An 18553-nucleotide genomic window follows, 5' to 3' on the forward strand; every position below is an offset into this window, starting at 1 on the left:
TGATACCATTTCCTTAACTGTATGGTTAATGTTACTGCCAGCAACTGGTTAGCTTAGCTTAGTGCAAAGACCGGAAACACGGGGGAAACAGCTAGCTTGCCAGAATGGAATAATACAACATGTTAATCAATGAGCTTTAGAGCTTTAAATTTTGTTACTGTCAAATACAGGCTAGCTGTTTCCAGTCTTTATGCTAAACTAAGCTAACTGGCTAGCAGCAGTAGCTTCCTATATGAGTTGCAAAATGGGAAATTATACTTCTAGAGCTAAATCAATGCCACTCTCTAACAGTTCATACTTAAACATGGGTTTATGTTTTATAATAATGACCAAGAAATCATTTTTTAATTCTTTACAGATCAAATATAAATAAATATAAATTTTACCCAGCTCTTTAAATATTAACTTACTGTAACAAGTGCAGACTTGATGGCCCATTAAAACCTGATGAAGCATTAAGTGTTCTTAAATACATACTAACGACTTCTTATAGCAACTGTATAAAGATTTTTTATTAATTAAAATTCATCTTTACTACACTGCAGTGTTAGCAATCAGACATGAGTACATACAGCAGTTATTAAAATGCTGAAAGTTTGTTACAATTTTTAGTTTATTAATCTGAGCTCACAGAGATTTCTGTAATAGTAACATGCACATGTGTACAGTATGTAGATGCCCAAACCACTGATTTGGAAAAGATTCTGTTAGTTTGCATGCAAATGCAGTAAAACATAGGCTAATCTTCTAATTCATAGTGCTTTTTCACAAATCCATTTCATTGTGGCACTACAGCTGACATCGTTCCAAGCCTTGAAGAAGTTTTCTCTGGGGTACACCGCTGCACAGTCCTCATCATCGATATCATTTGGTTCATCATCATTCCAGTACCTGGAGCACACCATAGGTTAATCTACAGAGACATAGTATTTGCTTTCTCTGAGTTCACATTTTGCACCCCCGCCCCATATTCAAAGCATTTATTCTAATGGACAAGAAACTGCTGTCACAAATGAATGAGAGTCAAAAAGAAAAAACACTGCAAATTAGTCATTAAAATCATCTGTCAGCAAGCCCGTGGTTGGCTCACAGGTCTCTCAGATGAATTTTCAAACGGAGATTTCTATAAAATTCTTGAAATTGTTTCCCATCGCTTTATAAAACCTTGAGCTAAAATTAATTTTCCCAATGTCCAGGTGGCCAATCATGTCTGTTTGTGTCACATTGGTCTGAAAAAGAACTTGAGGACACTATTTTTGTCAAAGTTACATTATTTTATTGCAACTGAGCTGTGAGAACAGACTGTGTATAGCAGACATATTGCTGCTTGTGGTTAAGGTACAGCAGATAAAATACAACCCCTTCTTGCTCAAACTAATAATGCAGGAGGATCCAATCAATTAGTAGGAATTTCCTTGTAAAAATAAAAATGGATCTTGGGAATCTTCACTACATAACTGGCTGTACCAGAAATGGACCCAGCATGTGACGTTACGTTGAAAATGTCCTATAAAAACTGGATCTTGTTTTATGCATTTTTCAAAACATATTTTACCCTTACCCTTCAATTAATACTGTTCCATCCAACCATTTCCAGGTCCCTTCCTCGTGCACATCTCTCAGTCCAATCCAGAAGCCATTGATGGGTTTAGAGCGGTCAACATTATTTCTCAAGAGATTTACAGTTGCATTCTAACAAATAGAAAATACAAATGTGATTTAAAAAAAACATCTTTGTTAAATTGAAATTTTATATAAACTGGGTTGCAAAGAAATGTCAAACAACCTCTTTGTCTTTGCTGTCTATGACTATAAGATCACCACCATATGTCTGGCAGAATGCTCTGGCTTTATACCAGGTTTTAAATCCAGAAATCACAGAGAAAGGGAAGTAATAACACGCCATGTTCATCAATATCCATCCTGTTGGACAGTGTCTGCAGCCATCAGCTGTTGCCAAAGAAAATAAGAGTGAATAATACAAGTATGCAAAACATATATATATATATATAGATATATATATATATATATATCTATATATATACACTGTTGCTCATAAAGTTGGAATAAAATCTTTTTTACCTCTTTCCATGAAATGATTGTGACAATGTGATTTATTCTTGACAGATAAAGTGTATATATTCTCAAAACTTTAGTAGTCAATCTCTTCCAAACATATCACAATGAAAATGGAACCACAATGAAACCGCAATTACACTGAAAACAAAATTATTCCAACTTTATGGGCAACAGTGTATATATAAAAACATATCAGTATGCTATCAATACATATGATATACAATAGTAGTAAAACAGGTCTCACTAATCATTGGTAAGTGGGCTCTCATTGATGCAATGTCATTTGTAATTTTATCAATCTGCTGTACGTAGTCATCCTTTCTTTTCGTCTCGTGTTCAAGCTCCCAGTTGGTTTGTGTCTGTCGACTCCTCTCACTGTCCAGCTGCTTATTGGCATTTTTCATGGTTTCAGTCGCAGTTTTGTGAGTGTCCTTGAGTTTGTTCAACTCATTTTCGATGTGTTCTGTATCATCGATTGTGAGGTGGGTATCCGTGAGTTTGTTGTCTGTTATTGTTAAAGACAAACAGTGTTAAACAGTCTCTCTCTCTGTCTCTCAACTCAGCTTAAGCGCCTTTAAAAAGTATTTGAAGTACTTACAGGAGATTAATGCACTCCAGAATTATTAGTATCCTGCACATGCCATGGGCTTTAAGGTCCAGCATAAACACAAACATTATGTATCCAGTCCCCAAACGTATTCAGTATTCATATTTGTTAAGCTGCTGCACAAATACAGTATATACATGATCTATGAATCACTTGACTCGTTTTTCCACCATTGTCCACCATTTCTGTACACCGCTTCATCAAAGACAGAGCTGAAACAATTTGATTATTTGTTAATCGACAGAAAACTACTTAAATTTAAACTACATAAATGTTAAAAATTCTTTGTTAAACATTAATATGGAGGTCAAACAAAACAAGCAACAGGCTACAGAGATATAAGCTCAGGCTTAAGCTGCAATGATCAAACAACTAATTAGCCCATGGACAAAAAATGAATCAGTAACTATTTTGATAACTGATTCATCGCTTAAGTCAGTTTTCAAGTAAAAATGCCTGATTTCCTGCTTCCCAAATGTGAGAATTTACTGCTTACATGAACTCTGTTGGACAAAACATTATACTTGATGACATCAACTTGGGCTCTTGGAAATTGTAATGGACATTTTCCATTATTTTCAGATATAACATACAAGTGATTAATTGATGCATCAAGAAACATTCAGAAATACTGACTTACAGTGGACCCCCAGGCTGATATCAACTATCAGTAGAACAGCGGCGAGTAGCACTAGGATCACTGCAGCCAGCTTGGCATGTCTCCCAAGTGCCATATTGGACATGGACACTAGACAGAGATAATGTATAGATATCATGAATCCAGAAACTGTATCAAACTGCACTAACAATACACTTATTATCAGAATGGTATATATTCCAAAATGATGTGCTCACCACTAGTTGAGTCTATATACTGTATTCTTTATTTCATAAGCTAGCTTCATAGAGACATGCAAACAGATGGACCAGATGATAACTTACTATACCTTGTACCCTTTTTTGCTTGGAGGGGGTGGAGGGGGGATGCTCCTCGTCGTACAAGTCCTCTTGACAAATCAGTGTGTTTAATCCGCCATCGAAATTATTATCTGAGACTGAGACTCTCCTCTCCATTCTGACTATTCAGATCAGTTGTATGAGAGCACATGCAAAAGATGATTTGTCAGGACGTTGCCTTGTTCCGATACTTGATGCTGCCTATGCTGAGCTCAGCAATAGATTCATCTTGATCAAATTTCAGTTAGTGTCATATATGAGGAAAGAGAAGTGAAATTACTGGTAATTTCACAACTAAATCCATGCAGTGTTTCTGCTTCCTGTTATGAAATGAATCAAGGTAAGTACCCAAGTAGAGGCCTAGTACAGAGTTCTGTAGAATGAACAAGTATCTTAATAGAAAGATTGAAACATGCTCTACTAAAGCAATGGCACATGAGGGCATAATGAGGGCCTTATGGTGGATTCTACCTTCATTGTTTCAGTTGATACTTACTTGGTGCATATTCCTAAATTAATTTCTCTGTATTCAAATTACCATGTAGCAAACCTGTGGCTGCCATTTCACAAAATCTCACAACTTAATACGGCTTTTACACACAGTTTTGCTGTGAAGGAACAGCGAGAGCAAGAATCCCTAAGAGTTTCTATGTAACATGCTGCAGAGGGTTAATCAAATTCTGCATATTACCTCATCACATTAAAGGCCATGGAACTCGTAATTTATAAATCATTTTCAAAACGAATGCCCCTGTTTTAAATGAATGTGTTTAATCCCTAAAATCATGCAGCCATGTTAAAAGCTGTTATTTTTGTGTAGTGCTTCTCATTTGAGTCAGATTTCATATTTATCATCTTGTTGCCGAAGAGCAGTCAGCTGAGTGAGTGTGAACTTGGAAGTTTGCTTTAGAAAATCACTTGAAATTTATGTCCATTTGGTTGAATAATCCAGCCCCACTTGTGTGTGTGTGTGTGTGTGTGTGTGTGTGTGTGTGTGTGTGTGTGTGTCCTCTGAAATTTCTTCCATGCTGTCAGTATATGTTTCCCTGCTTTACTGTTTAGTATCCCACTATTTTGCTCTCCAGAAATAGATGTTTCCTGGTTAACAATAAATAAAAAAAGAAACCCTCTCCTGCAGAATAACAGCCAGCGGTGTGGACTTGGTGACAACTGTTAGAGCACAGTGGAAAAAAAGTCTCTGAGACGTAACACACATTTAAAGTTATTTTATTAAAGACATTTACAAACATGTGCCTGTATTTTCTGCTTCAGCGGTATGCCAGGAATGTATCCAAGGTTTATTTTGATGGTATTTCACATATCCAGTGTATCTTTTTCTTCTGGCAGTTTCCATCATACCGGGTCTTCCAGGGACTAGAGGAACTATGAACGGCAACAGCACAGTCCTCTCCCTGATATCCTTGGTCGTTTGGTTCTCCTTCCATCCAGTACCTGAGATCATAAAAAAAAAATACAGTTATTCAGTTTTGTTTAATCAATAATATTTCAAAATCAGTACAATATTAACAGTCTGTGGCTCTCACCTCTGTTCCACCTCGGTGACATTATTAATCCAGACCCATGTCCCCTCTGTCCCTGTGTCGGTGAGACCGATCCAGAATCCACTGTCCCACACGTTACGGTTACCTTTCATGGTTTCTATCATGTCACTCAGAAATGTCTGTGTAAGCAAATGAAGGAGTTGATATTTTCAAAAATTCACAAACATTCGTTTCACCCTTATTGACACTGTGTGTTCTCAACAGTATTTCCCCCTCATCCTTGTTAGTTCACAGCCCACCTGCTCCTCAGGGTTATCAATCACAACCAGGTCGGCTCCACGGCTGATACAGTCTGCTCTGCTATCTGGCCAGTTCCTCTTGACAGTGGAGGATTCAGTGTAAGAAAAGAAATAGCAGGTTGAGTTGAGAAGAGTCCACGAAGAGAGGCATCTACCACAGGTTCCCTCTGGGAGAAACAAAAGACTTCTGGTCACTTTAGGTGTTTTTCATTTTCTAACTTAACACATGGAATAAAAAGTGTTTTTATAAACTATGATACAACTCAGTCTCACCCAAAGCTGACATATTGGACTGCAGAGCTGTCTTCTCTGCTCGCAGTCCCTCGATCTGTCTCTGATAACCGTTATTCACGGTCTTCAGCTGCTGAATTTGCACCTTTAGCTGTGCATGGTTTTTGATCTCCCTCTGTAGCTCCTTCTTGGCCTCCTCTTCGGCCTCGATCACGTCGCTGTGGTTGCTACGGAGATAGTTCAGCTCGTCGATGAGCTGTGTTGCAGCTGAGTGGGAAACCTGGGGGGAACCCTGTTTGACTTTGGCACCTGAAGAAGTGAAAGCAGAATGTCACAAAGACAAAAACAACTGTCTTAAAACTATGTGAAGTGAATCTTCACAGTTCTACATTTGTTACAGACAGGAAGAGTAAGGGCAAAGGCTGACAACACTGTAGGTTTATCATACACTACCTGACAAACTCCTCAGAAACCCTCATGAAACCTAATGCCAACATCTGAGTAATGATGTTACATAACATAATTATATTGACATACAGTACATCTAAACGTTATGTAATACACGTAATCATACTGATTTGCAATGATTTGCAATTTATAAAATGTGCATAAAGCCTCATGTGGTTAGCAGTTTGGCTCCTGAGATGGCAATGAGTGGTCAGTCCACCACTTTCATCCAGACTGAAATATCTAACTAATATCTAACTATTGAAGACATTTACGTCTGTGGGGCCGTCTGTGGGGCCGTCAGGGACGTTATCTAGAATTACCATGCATATACATATGAAACTATAGTCATTTACATACTATACTGAAAACCTCACACACATACAAGTTCAAAGGTTTTACACACACTACTGAAACCCTCAGACATACACAACTGAAAAGTACATAGACTGTACAAAAAAAAGGAAACAAACCATAGGCTTCAACCAAAACGCCTTCCGTTTCAACTCAAATCCTCTTGCTCGATCACAATATTATAAGGGAGAATTTCAGGTGTGTACATGAGAACATTTCACTAGTATGTGCGCAAGCTTTTCATGTATATGTGTGAGGTTTCACTAGTGTACTTTTTATTTAAGTCGTTTGTATGAGAGGATTTCAAAAGTACATGCAAAAGGTTGAACTAGTTTATATGAGTTTTTATGAGGTTTTCAGTCGTGTATGTGAGAGTATAATTCTTCAGTTGTATCTGTGAGAGGGTTTCAATAATGTGTGTAAAATCTTTTCACTTGTATGTGTGTGAGGTTTTCAGTATAGTATCTGAATGAGTATGGTTTCATATGTGTATATGCATGGTCAATCTAGATAATGCCCCAGGCGGCCCCTCATATTTACAGTTCCTACATGATAAATACAACTGACTTTGGTGATCCACTGACTTTTCATTTAGCACCAACAGCAGATCAAAGTTTTTACCTGCTCATTGATAAGCACCGAGTTGAACTATCTTGACAATATTTATTAGCATGGAGTCTGTTACAGACATTTGGTTTTTGGTCGGTGAAATACCTTTAAAACTAATGACATTCCCATCAGCCTTGGGTTTGGGTTTAGTGCTAATTAGCAAATGTTCAAATGCTAACATGGTAAACTAAGATGGTGAACATGGTAAACATTAGTTGTGTCATAGTTTCATATAACATACAAAATTGTATGTAGTATATACAATATATTTATCTTTATACTCTTTATATTTAAATGTCGAAAAGAAATGGTTACCTTTTGTTTCTGGTGTGTCCCTAGTTCATCCTTTGTTTTACAATATGTCTAGAAGTTTCACTTCCCTTCGTCCTCAAAATAATGGTTCAGCAAGGTTGCAACATTTCCCCATTTCTATTTGATTTGTCAGCAGAAATGTTCAACTATATTATTTAACATTCAGATGCTGTCAAACTGATTGTGTTCTTGATGAACAAATTCTTGTAAGGTTGATAACATCAGCATCTGCCTAAAGAATTTCCATCACTCTGGCTCCGTCAACAAAAAGCCAATGGGATTTTTCCATAAGCTTTTGAATTATTTCAGAAAATATGCTCTGTGACAAACAAAGGTTAATGATACTTACATGCTTAATTCAGCAAGATATTCTTCACAAATGAACACCACTTTTTTGATTTTTGAAACCTAAATACATTCACCAGAAGTAAAAAGCTCACATTAGGCTATAAACGAACGAAACCATGGTTGCATGACTTCAATGTCACCACCACTTACTTTGCAATTTGTTATTTGGTTTGGCGCGACTTTCCTCTTCCTTACTGACTTTTACAAAGTCAGTAGTTTGCAGGAGCACGAGTACAACAAGGCTGTAAAGGCTGATTGGTGCATAGATGGTGGTTTAATGTCTCAGGCAACCAGTCTCATCAAGCCACTTGTTAGCAACCGCCTTTTTAAGACACGTTAAAGCATAAAAAAAGATCACAAATAGGTTATTTACTGTCATATGTAATAGAATAAAACATGAAAATGTCTTGAGCTTGTGTTGACCACAAGCTAGATGATGTTTTAAGAAACCCATAGACTTCAGGATGAGGGAACTGGAATTGCAGAAATGCTAACTTATATCTAGGTTTTAGGACTCATTCTTGCAGTAGGGTGGTTTCATGGCCTACACTTTAATTATTTTTAGATAACACTCTTCACAAACCCTTATTAAATCTAATAGACAACATGTGGGTAGCACAGTATGATGTGAAATTTGATTAGAATTTACCATGAGATTATGCTGCATGAAACAAAATCAAAGCATTCTGATATAAATGTAAAATAAGCACTAAACCTGGTGTGTTTAGGGTCGATTGAGGTTAGTCAAACACTGTGAAATGCCTCAGAGGAGAGAAATGGTTTCATCTTCACATGAACTGTCATACTCACAGTTAATCCCAAGAACAACAGCAACTATCAGCAGAACAAAGTTCAGCAGTCCCAGACACAGAATAGCCCATCGATTAAATCCATCTCCACCTGTGAATATTGTCATTTTTGAGCTTTGTCAAATGGACTCTTTCAATACTTTGACCACAATAAATCTGGTCTCACCCATTTTATTGAGATGGTGGAAGAGGAATCAGCAGATGTAGCAAATAAATCCAAACCTATCAATTTGGGTGAAGTGACCCTTGCAATAATATTTTTGCTGATTTAAAATCACATTTTTTAAATAGAGTATGATAGGTGATAACTATGATAAATATAATTTTATAGAAAAAAAACATAGAGGCTTGGTAGTAAGACTAACACATTACCCTCAGCAATGCTCTTCATTCAGTAACATTTGAATAATAATAACATTTAGCTACTTAATGATCTACTTTCATGGCTGACCAACAGGTTCATGTGCTGAAGGAAGTGAGGAAACATGGAGAAGAAATACGAAATGTGTTAGCCGCTGTTGAAGATTTTAAAGTCTTACCATTGCGAGAGTGAAAATCTGCATCATTATTGAAGAAAACTTTAGAAAACTTTGGTATGAATGATATTTTCTGCCCATTATCTGTCCTCCCCAGTGGATTCTCCATTGCAGTACTGTAGGTACTTCCCGAAGACCTGTATGACTTCTCCTTTTGTAATTGCAAAGAGGATGAGTGGACTGAGAGTGAATCAACCCCTAAATAACTGTTCATTAGTCAGTAATGTCGAGTGCTTTGCAGATGTTTTCTTAAGAGAATCAAATGTATCTGGGAGAACACGGGATGGTTTTCAGGATCGGAAGGTTTTGTGTGTCTGAGTGTGTGTGCATGTGTCCGTCCTACTCTTGAACAGCCTTTTTGATTCTGCCATAGGTGCTTTCATGGATGAGTCTACTGTCATGCTAGCACCACATACTAAGGCACAGTAGTGCGTGCTTTGAGCTTAATGCTAAACATCAGCATGCTAACATGTTGAGGTTGTTGGGAATGTCATCAGTGTGGCATTAATTCATCCTTTCACACACTCACAGAGGTCAGTTTAGTCATATTTAATACTGAAGTCATTGTAGACATTTTAAAATGTAAATAGCTGAGTACAATGCAGCTGCATTAGACAACTTGGACATCAATCTAACTTGGTAAACTTGGTTTGGAAAGTCTATAAATATTGTTCATTTGAGATTATGTAGATTTTTTTTGTGGTCATATAAAACAACCAAACAAGTACAATATAATCTCTTGCAGGGTAGCTACTGGCAGTGCATACAGATGTCTGTAAGTATACAACATAATGACTAAAATACTAAAGCTAAAATACTGTCAGAATATTTTCAAGTGAAAAATGCCCAAAAGCATAACACACACCTTAAATGGTATTTTATTCAAGACAGTTTGAAATATATGCTCATGTTTTCTGCTTCAGCAGTACTTCAGGACCGTATATAAAGTTTATGTTGATGGCATTTCACATATCCAGGGTAACCGATGCTCATTGCACTTTCCATCAAACCGGGTCTTCCATGGATTAGTGTATCTATAAACTGTCATCGCACAGTCCTCTCCGTGGTCTCCGCTGTTGTTTGGTTCTCCATCCATCCAGTACCTTAGAGAAATCATTCAAAAAATACAGTTACTCCATTTTGTTCAGTCATGATGACAGGATATCACTTTTTTTCATCAAATTAATGTGGCAAGGTGAAAAAAATTAATAATAATCAATCACCTTTGTTCCACTTCTGTGACATTATTAATCCAGACCCATGCCCCCTCTGTCTCGATGTCAGTAAGACCGATCCAGAACCCGTTCTCCCAGCTGCCACGGGAACCTTTCAAAGTTTTGAGGCTCTCACTCACAAATTTCTGTGTAAGCAAACGAAGGAGTTGAGTTTTAAAGGGCCCAATTGTAAAAATTCAAATATTATTTACAATTTTTCTCATCCTTGTTAGTTCACAGCCCACCTGCTCCTCAGGGTTATCAATCACAACCAGGTCGGCTCCACGGCTGATACAGTCTGCTCTGCTATCTGGCCAGTTCCTCTTGACAGTGGAGGATTCAGTGTAAGAAAAGAAATAGCAGGTTGAGTTGAGAAGAGTCCACGAAGAGAGGCATCTACCACAGGTTCCCTCTGGGAGAAACAAAAGACTTCTGGTCACTTTAGGTGTTTTTCATTTTCTAACTTAACACATGGAATAAAAAGTGTTTTTATAAACTATGATACAACTCAGTCTCACCCAAAGCTGACATATTGGACTGCAGAGCTGTCTTCTCTGCTCGCAGTCCCTCGATCTGTCTCTGATAACCGTTATTCACGGTCTTCAGCTGCTGAATTTGCACCTTTAGCTGTGCATGGTTTTTGATCTCCCTCTGTAGCTCCTTCTTGGCCTCCTCTTCGGCCTCGATCACGTCGCTGTGGTTGCTACGGAGATAGTTCAGCTCGTCGATGAGCTGTGTTGCAGCTGAGTGGGAAACCTGGGGGGAACCCTGTTTGACTTTGGCACCTGAAGAAGTGAAAGCAGAATGTCACAAAGACAAAAACAACTGTTTTAAAACTGTGTGAAGTGGTGTAGTCAAAAATCAATTTTACTATAATGGACAGTTGGATATTGTAATTGTTTTTGCTCTGTTTTGTTAAGAAGTTTGTGAAAATTGGACAAAAATGTATAAAAAAAAAGAAATAAAAATAATATTCTTTTAAATGTTTTAGTGACAGCATATGAAAAGAAGTTGAAAAAAACATTTAAACATGATTATCCTGTTCCGTATTGAACATACTGAAACAATTGTAAACTTTGCATAAGATCTTGCAGATTCTTTTTTTTTTTTTGTGAAAAAGCGTCTTTTCAGCAATCTTATGTAAGAGAAAATACACAGCAGAGGAAATGAAACATTTTGTCAACTGTCATACTCACAGTTAATCCCAATGGCAACAGCGGCTATCAGCAAAACAGCATTCAATAGTGCCAGACACAGTATAATCCGTCGGTTGTTAGGAAAAGTAGATCCACCTGTGATTACAATCCATAAAAATGTTGCAGTTCATTCAATGACTTTAAAGCTACAATCATTGAGGCATGGTTGAACATTTACTAGATCTAAAATGTATGTTGAATGTGTCAGACATTGGATGAAATTTCAAAGTCATACCTTGTCCAAAATTTTCATAGACTGTGCGGAAATGTTTGTCTGCCCAGTCATTTGCCATTCTGTGTAGATTCTCCATGGCTGCAGCGTTGCAGGTACTGCTCATCCATCTATTTGCCACCTCTTTTATACCTCCCAGAAGCAAAGTGGGTTTGAATGTGAGTACTTCCTTGTATTAGTGAGCTTGCCTCCCCTATACTTTTGACATATATATTTGTAGGAGTCCAGGGGAAATACTTAAACTAAACTTCAGAGTATGGAATGAAAGTACAATATATATGTATAGAATGAAACTTTAGAATAAATATTTGCAACAGTATTATTGGACAAAATCTTTCCACTCCCAGTGTTATTCATTACTCTTCATTAGAACTGTTCACACCATTGCTGGAGATACTATGTACTGTTAAGGGCATTAAGTGTTGCATTAACAGTCTTCAATTCTGCCACACTTTATCAGTTGGATTGATGTCTGGATTCTTCACTTCAGGAGATTTTATCTAATTTCTGTGAAACTTTGGCTCTGATTTTTTGGGGGTTCCTGGAATATAAATCTTCTCCTAGGCAGGTCAGTTATCAGAAGGCTGCATTTTGCTAAATTCATGTTACACAAATGTGCCCATGCCTCCTGGACACGTCACTGGCTTCATGATGGGGAAGCTGTGATTCTGCTGATGTCTAATATTTGGCCTACACAGTGTTTTACACAATGTTTCACAAAATGTTCTTTGGCTGTTCTAGACAAGAGTAATACATGAGTAACTTTCTCTTTGCCACTCCTTCATGAAGTTGTGACTTGTGAAGTCTCGTATCTCTGCCATGGGTCTTGTAGCTCCATCAGAGGCCTCTTGCTGACCTCCCTTTCTCACTCAAGCATTGAGGTTTTGAGAACAGCCTGTTCTAAGCTGTAATATTTTTTTCTTTGTTTTTTTTTAACCAACTGACCTCACAGTACCCTGAGAGATAATCCTTTAAAATGTTCTTATGTCCTTGTTAAATGAGCTATATTTCTAAGTTTTGCTAGTGTTATACAGCCAACATTAGCATTAACAGCTGCTAACTTACCAATCTTGCCCAGAGCTTCTGCCATTGTTGCATTTATAAGACAAGTGGTTAGAATACATCCTCTGAGCAGTGCTACCTCTTCAGGGCAGACCGGACACTACAGTGACTTGGAGTTGGAAAGTAACGAAACCGTCCAACCAGGCCGGGACTGGCTAGTTAGAAGAGATAGAAATAGAAGTCAAACAAGAGCGTTGCTTTCCATTGCTGGAGACGGCTCTTGGCGAGTAAAGAGATGACATTTGATGCTGAACTCACAACATTTCCTCTCGAGTGGTAAACAGCTGTTGATGCTAGCATTAGCCATTGAGCAATAGCAAAACTTGCAAATAGCTTGTTTAAGGGATGACCATTACTAAGAAACAAAAACAGGAACCATTCTTTATTATGCATGTTTATGGCATAGATACGGCGATTGTATTTAGGCTTCAAAAATCATAAAAGTGGTGTTCAAGATTATCTTGCTGAGCAAAACATGAAGGCTACATATCATATTATTTTCTGCAGTAATTCAAAAACCAATGTAAAAAATCCCATTGGCTTCTTGTCGAGGGAACTAGGTGATGCTAACTTCCAGGTTAGCCTACAAAAATATGTCATCCCTGCAGTACTCTATTGTGATTTAACTTTACAAAATCCAAATCTGGGTGAATTGTTATTAAAGTTGCTGTTTTAGATTTGCCAGGGTAAAAACTAATTATATGTAAATGTATATGTATATGTATATGTATATGTATATGTATATGTATATGTATATGTATAATAAGCCGTCAAGTCCCTCGTTGGTTTAAGCCTGCTTTCTGTTAAAGCACAACTGCAGTGAAGAGCCACTGTTGTTTATATGTAATCAATGTGTTTATTCATGGGTAAATAATCAACAAACAACACATTTTGCTTTGAAGGACAACTGGGTTTTTGTCCTCTCTCCTCATATGATGATTTGTTTGACACTTAAAGTCAGCCTGAATTGCTGGGTGCCATTTCGCATAACCATTCCTTGCGCACTTGGCAATTTACCCCAAACCACGTTCTCATGGTACTGTCCTTGTTCCTAAGTGCTGCACAGTCCTCACTGTCTGCTTGATTGTTGTTGGGCTCCCCTTGCATCCAGTACCTAAAGCAAGACTCAAGTTATATTTTTACTATAAATGCATTTTTTGTTGCTGTTGTTGGTGATTTTCTGATGGACTAATTTGAATCCAAACAGTTGCAAGTTAGCAGGTAACCAATAAAAATGTTAAATTGTCTGACACGTTGATATGCTAAAATGTATTAATCAGTATGTGATCATATTGTGTGTGTTTCTTTCACAATTAAAAATACAGGAAGATTAGAAATTAAAAATAATAAATGACTACGTAATTTTACATCTATTCCATGAATTTCTATCTATTGCTCATCCTTGGTTATGATGTTTACATCAACTGATCTGAAACTCATTAACACACAAAGACTGCATGGTAAGTGTTAAACCTCTTACCCTCTATCCAGAGTCACATTATTCACCCACACCCAAGTGCCCTCTGTTTGAATATCCGTAAGGCCAATCCAAATTCCCACAGACGATTTCCATGATGATCGATAGCGTGTCTCCAGTTTTACCAGATGCTCAAAAATATTTACCTAGGTAAACAGAGGTGAAGTCTGAATTTTGAACTTATGCTGATACCAGTTTGCAAAGGCCGACAGTGAGTTCACCATGAAAAATACAATTAGCTGAGCAATACAGTTATTTTAGTTGTGGTGGTGCTGTACTTGAACGTATTATGTTTCTGGCATTTTGTCCAACACACAGTCACACACTCTTGAAGTTACATACAGTCATGAAGTGACCATTAAACCTGATCTGACACTGTGTTAATATGAATTATATATTATAAAAATTATGTAATTATTATAATGATAAATATATATTTCCTATAGTTACACAAATTATGATTGTTAACACAATAATCAAATCCATTTATACTTTTTAATTCTTGCCAAGCAGTATGGGTGGTGGTGTATCTCCTGGTGAGTTTTGGTGGGCTGAGTCAAAAGTTCAAATTTTCCAATCAATCATTAGAGGGTTGTGAAGGGGCCTTAATTATTTTGTCAGCCTGTGCCATGCAGATAACAGACTTTTTATTTAAAGTCTCATTAAATATAAAGAATATCACAGCCTATATGCCCACCATTTCCCCTCTGGCTTACAGCATACAACTCACCTGCTCTTCCCAGGTATCAATCACAGCAAGGTCGGCCCCACGGCTGATACAGTCTGTTCTGCTGGATCCCCAGGTCATTGAGGGATTGAATGGTTTTTTAGCATGGAAGTAGCACGATGTGTTTAATAAAAGCCATCCTGGGAGGCATCGTCCACAGTTTTCCACTGTTAAAAGAAGATCAGTTAAAGGCACAACAACAAGAAATGGTTTGACTCCAAAATACGTTAAAGATTCATGCAATAAACCTCTCACACAAATCAGATGATTTGGACTTTAGTGTTGCCTTCTCCACTCGTAGTATCTCAAGCTGCCTCTCAAACCTGTCACTGACGGTCTTGTTCTGCTCTAGCTGCAGTTTAAGTTGCTGGTGTTTCCTGAACGCTTGCTGTAATGTTTGTTCAGCAGTTTTTTGAGCCATTAAAGCTTCATTCTTAATTATCAGAAGTTGATTCACTTCTACTAAGAGTGATTCTTCTGTTAGGCCTACTTGATGGTGAGTGGATTCCTCACTGACTTTGCCACCTGTGATTAACAGAGATAAGAAGGAGATTTAGAAATTCATATCGCTGGGTATGGAAATGGTAGATACAGTTAATAAATGTTGTCCATAGATTAGTTAATGAATTGTTTAGTACATTGTATGCCAAACCGACTCTAAATAAGTGAAGTAGTGATTCAACAACTTCTTTGGATCAATTGTACTCACAGTAAATCCCAATAACAATAGAAGTTAACAGCAGGATAGTGTTCAGCAGTCCTAAACACACGATAACAAGTGGATACAGTGGAAGATTTCTGGACCCAACTCTGATCGTGGAGACAGATCCTGAACAAACAGATACTTTGATGTGACCTCAAAGTAAACGATAGATAACAATGCAGAAGGTTTAGTAAAAGCAATATGAAGGAAGTTTAAATAACACAAGCCAACCTTTGCTTCTTGTGCTTTGTTGAAATTGTTTTCCATCTCTACTGCCTTCTTCATTTGAAATCATCTCTGGATAGCCTTCTGGTCTTCAGGTTTCTACTCAGGATTCCCCCAAGCATGTCACTTTTATCTGTGTGAGGCAGCTGCTCTGTCAATATTACAAAACTGTGTCTGGGAGAGAGAGAGTGAGTGTGTATGTGTGCTTGTATATCTATCTGATTTATATGAAAATGTCTCCTGAAAGTCTTCAAATGTTTGTTACTCTCTGATTTTGAGTTCTTAAAATTCTTGGATATCCCTCTGGTCCTCAGGTTTTTAATCAGAAATTTTCATTGTGTGTCACTTGTTAGTGCACCAAGGCAGTTTACCAGCCATTTTATCTGTATGGGGCAGCTGCTCTGTCAACATTACAAAACTGTGCATGTGTGCGTGTGTGTGTGTGTGTGTGTATGTGTGCGTGTGTGTGTGTGTGTGTATGTGTGTGTGTGTGTGCTAACATGTGTTCCTGCTATCTTGTCTCTTGTATGTTTTTTGCACTGTGTTATTTTAGATGTTTTAGGAAACTGCAATTAACTAAAGCCATTACTAGTTTAGTATCAGTGTGTTCATATTGGAAAGGCCTATCTATTTACTTAATGACTATTCATTTAATGAAGTTAAAACTTTAGATTTAGATTTACTCATTTGGCAGACCATCCAAAGCGACTTGCAAGTGAGGGACAGCATTAAAGCTTCAGTGCAGTAGGAGACCTTGAAGTAAGTACTAAATACTACATCTATTCAATAAGGTGACATGCAAGGAGATCAGGCAAGGACGTGATCTGAAAGTCTACAGTAAGTGCTAGTTAGACATGTTAGGGGTGTTAGAAGAGGAGGTGCTCTCAGAGGAGATGAGTCTTCAAGAGATTATTGAAGATTGAATGGGATGCTCCTGCTTTGATAGCAAGAAAAAAAATTGCACTTCTGACAAATGGGTGGTAATTAGATTTTCTGTATATCTGCAACTCTGAGTTGTCACCCAGTCAGTTGTCGCTGAGCCGCTGTTATCACTTGTTTCAGTGTCGATGAGAGAATCATCCGATTCATCTAAATTATGCAGGGGGGAAACATTTGTAAACTGAAGGGCAGTGTCTGCAAAGGAGCTGGTTTCCATTTCATTAAGCAGGTGGATCATTGTGAGGAAACAGTGTTTAAGGGCTTGTGATGTAGACATCTCTGTACAGCATCCTCCTAATTCCTGGTCAAGTCCAAAAACCTCTTCACTCTTCACTCTTTTTGTGGATTTTGATTGCTGAAACATCCCTCTCTTTTCCATTACTGTATTGCTTTGTGTGGTGGTGAATGCTTTCAGGAAGTGTAGGGCCTGTGAACACAGCCCTGGGATGACTCCTTCCCCTAGCCAACGCCCTCCTCTTGGCCAGGTTATAATGGGCACCTCCTGGCTTCTATTAGTTTCTTGCTGGTTCCTGTCAATTGTGGCTGGTAGCATTGGCTGCAGGTAATTGGTGAAAAAAAAAAAAAAAAAAAAATTACACCCACCAGTCACCTTGTCACTTACCTGCATTGCCTCTATTTCAGGGTTGCCTCCTCATGCAGCTGTAGAGTGGCTGATCAATAGTGGGCCATTCATGCCCCATACCAGAGGTGGCGAGTAGTGCCCCTTTTTCAAATGATAACTTTATACAGCATGGTGAGCCAGCTAATTCTGTTTCTTTCTTTTTAGGTTCACCTTGGCTCACCTTGTTTTACCTTAGTTGTCTTGCTTAGTTTATTTTGCATTATTGGTTTCATTTGTTTCATGTCAATCCTTGGTAAATTTCTTGTAAATTTGAAGATCTTGTATCCCACCTTTTTAAGAAATCGATACATTGAATAAAATAGTTTTATTCCTTATGTTTGTTTTGATTATCATTTGCCTTTACTATAATGATCCTTTTCAGCAGCTCCAGTCCCTGCTATCTGACATTTTTGTTTCTAATAAATTATTTTGGTTGAATCCAAAAACTCATCTCTGTCTTATCAGTTAATGAGCCTGGGTCCTGATATCCATTTAAAAAACAGCTAAGGTTTAATAATAGTGTATCCTGGGGTGTGATTCTCCAGGTGGCGCAGTTGGCCTTTCTTACTACATTCTTCCCCTTACCGTACACTCCACACCACATGTGGAATATATCCTGCTTCTGTACCAGACTTGGTGCAGGTACTTTCTCTGTGTCGTTTTCTTACACTGAAGGTAACCAGAACATAACTGACCAGGTTCAGATACAGGTCTCTCTTTAATATGTCTGAGAAAAAACTATTGTAGGCAGTGCTTTAAATCAATGAGTATGACAGCTTTATGACAATCCTGAATGTTTATATTATTTCTGTATTGTAATACAGAAATATAGTGCCCTGTATTGTCAGGTAGGCCTTATTCAGTTGATAATGATGATGGTAATGTACTACTGACATCTAAATATATCTAAATGTGAAATTAATCGTACAATGACAGATTTTACCCACATATCAAATCATTAGAAGTGTCATACCATCTGTAAAATCACTGTCACTGCACCACAGAAGTCGTGAAAACTTTAAAAATTGTTAACTTAAATACAAAATAAATATGGATAGCTATAGTG

General features: G+C 37.6%; 4 protein-coding genes and 1 long non-coding RNA gene across 8 annotated transcripts; all 5 read right to left on the reverse strand.

Moving 5' to 3' along the window:
* Positions 1–501: 501 nt before the first annotated feature.
* On the reverse strand, positions 502–3870 carry LOC111225778 (C-type lectin lectoxin-Phi1-like). Of its 2 annotated transcripts, XM_022750806.1 has the most exons (6): positions 3634–3870; positions 3327–3434; positions 2324–2584; positions 1787–1950; positions 1562–1692; positions 502–891 (listed from the first exon to the last, which is right to left on the reverse strand). In XM_022750806.1, exons 1-6 carry the CDS (start codon positions 3758–3760, stop codon positions 753–755), a joined length of 930 nt encoding a protein of 309 aa, XP_022606527.1. In that variant the 5' UTR covers positions 3761–3870; the 3' UTR covers positions 502–752. The 2 variants fall into 2 exon arrangements, with proteins under 2 accessions (XP_022606527.1, XP_022606528.1); XM_022750807.1 differs by lacking the exon at positions 2324–2584 and having other exon boundaries at positions 503–891.
* Positions 3871–4854: 984 nt separating this feature from the next.
* Positions 4855–9257, reverse strand: LOC111226152 (CD209 antigen-like protein E). 2 transcript variants are annotated; one of them, XM_022751253.1, is made up of 6 exons: positions 9094–9255; positions 8556–8645; positions 5718–5984; positions 5445–5611; positions 5188–5324; positions 4855–5095 (listed from the first exon to the last, which is right to left on the reverse strand). In XM_022751253.1, exons 1-6 carry the CDS (start codon positions 9197–9199, stop codon positions 4942–4944), a joined length of 921 nt encoding a protein of 306 aa, XP_022606974.1. In that variant the 5' UTR covers positions 9200–9255; the 3' UTR covers positions 4855–4941. The 2 variants fall into 2 exon arrangements, with proteins under 2 accessions (XP_022606974.1, XP_022606975.1); XM_022751254.1 differs by lacking the exon at positions 8556–8645 and having other exon boundaries at positions 9094–9257.
* LOC111226153 lies at positions 7418–7913 on the reverse strand. The gene is made up of 3 exons (XR_002665290.1): positions 7896–7913; positions 7747–7805; positions 7418–7514 (listed from the first exon to the last, which is right to left on the reverse strand). It is a non-coding gene; the product is annotated as an uncharacterized LOC111226153 (long non-coding RNA).
* A 695-nt stretch (positions 9258–9952) lies between the features above and the next one.
* LOC111226154 (CD209 antigen-like protein E) lies at positions 9953–11848 on the reverse strand. The gene is made up of 6 exons (XM_022751255.1): positions 11736–11848; positions 11501–11596; positions 10823–11089; positions 10550–10716; positions 10314–10450; positions 9953–10193 (listed from the first exon to the last, which is right to left on the reverse strand). Exons 1-6 carry the CDS (start codon positions 11836–11838, stop codon positions 10040–10042), a joined length of 924 nt encoding a protein of 307 aa, XP_022606976.1. The 5' UTR covers positions 11839–11848; the 3' UTR covers positions 9953–10039.
* Positions 11849–13196: 1348 nt separating this feature from the next.
* LOC111225950 (C-type lectin domain family 4 member E-like) lies at positions 13197–16015 on the reverse strand. Of its 2 annotated transcripts, XM_022751014.1 has the most exons (6): positions 15933–16015; positions 15708–15827; positions 15254–15523; positions 15002–15165; positions 14275–14417; positions 13200–13908 (listed from the first exon to the last, which is right to left on the reverse strand). In XM_022751014.1, the coding sequence occupies exons 1-6, from the start codon at positions 15994–15996 to the stop codon at positions 13752–13754; spliced, it is 918 nt and encodes a 305-aa protein (XP_022606735.1). In that variant the 5' UTR covers positions 15997–16015; the 3' UTR covers positions 13200–13751. The 2 variants fall into 2 exon arrangements, with proteins under 2 accessions (XP_022606736.1, XP_022606735.1); XM_022751015.1 differs by lacking the exon at positions 15254–15523 and having other exon boundaries at positions 13197–13908; positions 15785–15827; positions 15933–15973.
* Between the last annotated feature and the right edge of the window lie 2538 nt (positions 16016–18553).

Source organism: Seriola dumerili, unplaced genomic scaffold (assembly GCF_002260705.1).
Source record: "Seriola dumerili isolate Sdu_G_001 unplaced genomic scaffold, Sdu_1.0 BDQW01000149.1, whole genome shotgun sequence".
In the NCBI taxonomy this organism is placed as follows: Eukaryota; Metazoa; Chordata; class Actinopteri; order Carangiformes; family Carangidae; genus Seriola; species Seriola dumerili.

What these genes read in the sequence shown, in the direction of transcription:
- LOC111225950 (XM_022751014.1), bottom strand. Translation starts at nt 15,996, where the DNA reads ATGATTTCAAATGAAGAAGGCAGTAGAGATGGAAAACAATTTCAACAA. An exon ending in TTGATACCTGGGAAGAGCAG is followed by an intron (nt 14,418 to 15,001) that starts GTGAGTTGTATG and finishes CTGTTTACCTAG; the next exon opens with GTAAATATTTTTGAGCATCT. An exon ending in AATGTGACTCTGGATAGAGG is followed by an intron (nt 13,909 to 14,274) that starts GTAAGAGGTTTA and finishes GTCTTGCTTTAG; the next exon opens with GTACTGGATGCAAGGGGAGC.
- LOC111226152 (XM_022751253.1), bottom strand. Translation starts at nt 9,199, where the DNA reads ATGGAGAATCCACTGGGGAGGACAGATAATGGGCAGAAAATATCATTC. An exon ending in GTCCAATATGTCAGCTTTGG is followed by an intron (nt 5,612 to 5,717) that starts GTGAGACTGAGT and finishes TGTTTCTCCCAG; the next exon opens with AGGGAACCTGTGGTAGATGC. An exon ending in TTGATAACCCTGAGGAGCAG is followed by an intron (nt 5,325 to 5,444) that starts GTGGGCTGTGAA and finishes TTGCTTACACAG; the next exon opens with ACATTTCTGAGTGACATGAT.
- LOC111226154 (XM_022751255.1), bottom strand. Translation starts at nt 11,838, where the DNA reads ATGAGCAGTACCTGCAACGCTGCAGCCATGGAGAATCTACACAGAATG. An exon ending in TGTTGCCATTGGGATTAACT is followed by an intron (nt 11,090 to 11,500) that starts GTGAGTATGACA and finishes TCACTTCTTCAG; the next exon opens with GTGCCAAAGTCAAACAGGGT. An exon ending in TTGATAACCCTGAGGAGCAG is followed by an intron (nt 10,451 to 10,549) that starts GTGGGCTGTGAA and finishes TTGCTTACACAG; the next exon opens with AAATTTGTGAGTGAGAGCCT.
- LOC111225778 (XM_022750806.1), bottom strand. Translation starts at nt 3,760, where the DNA reads ATGGAGAGGAGAGTCTCAGTCTCAGATAATAATTTCGATGGCGGATTA. An exon ending in TATCAGCCTGGGGGTCCACT is followed by an intron (nt 2,585 to 3,326) that starts GTAAGTCAGTAT and finishes TAACAATAACAG; the next exon opens with ACAACAAACTCACGGATACC. An exon ending in GGAACAGTATTAATTGAAGG is followed by an intron (nt 892 to 1,561) that starts GTAAGGGTAAAA and finishes GGTGTGCTCCAG; the next exon opens with GTACTGGAATGATGATGAAC.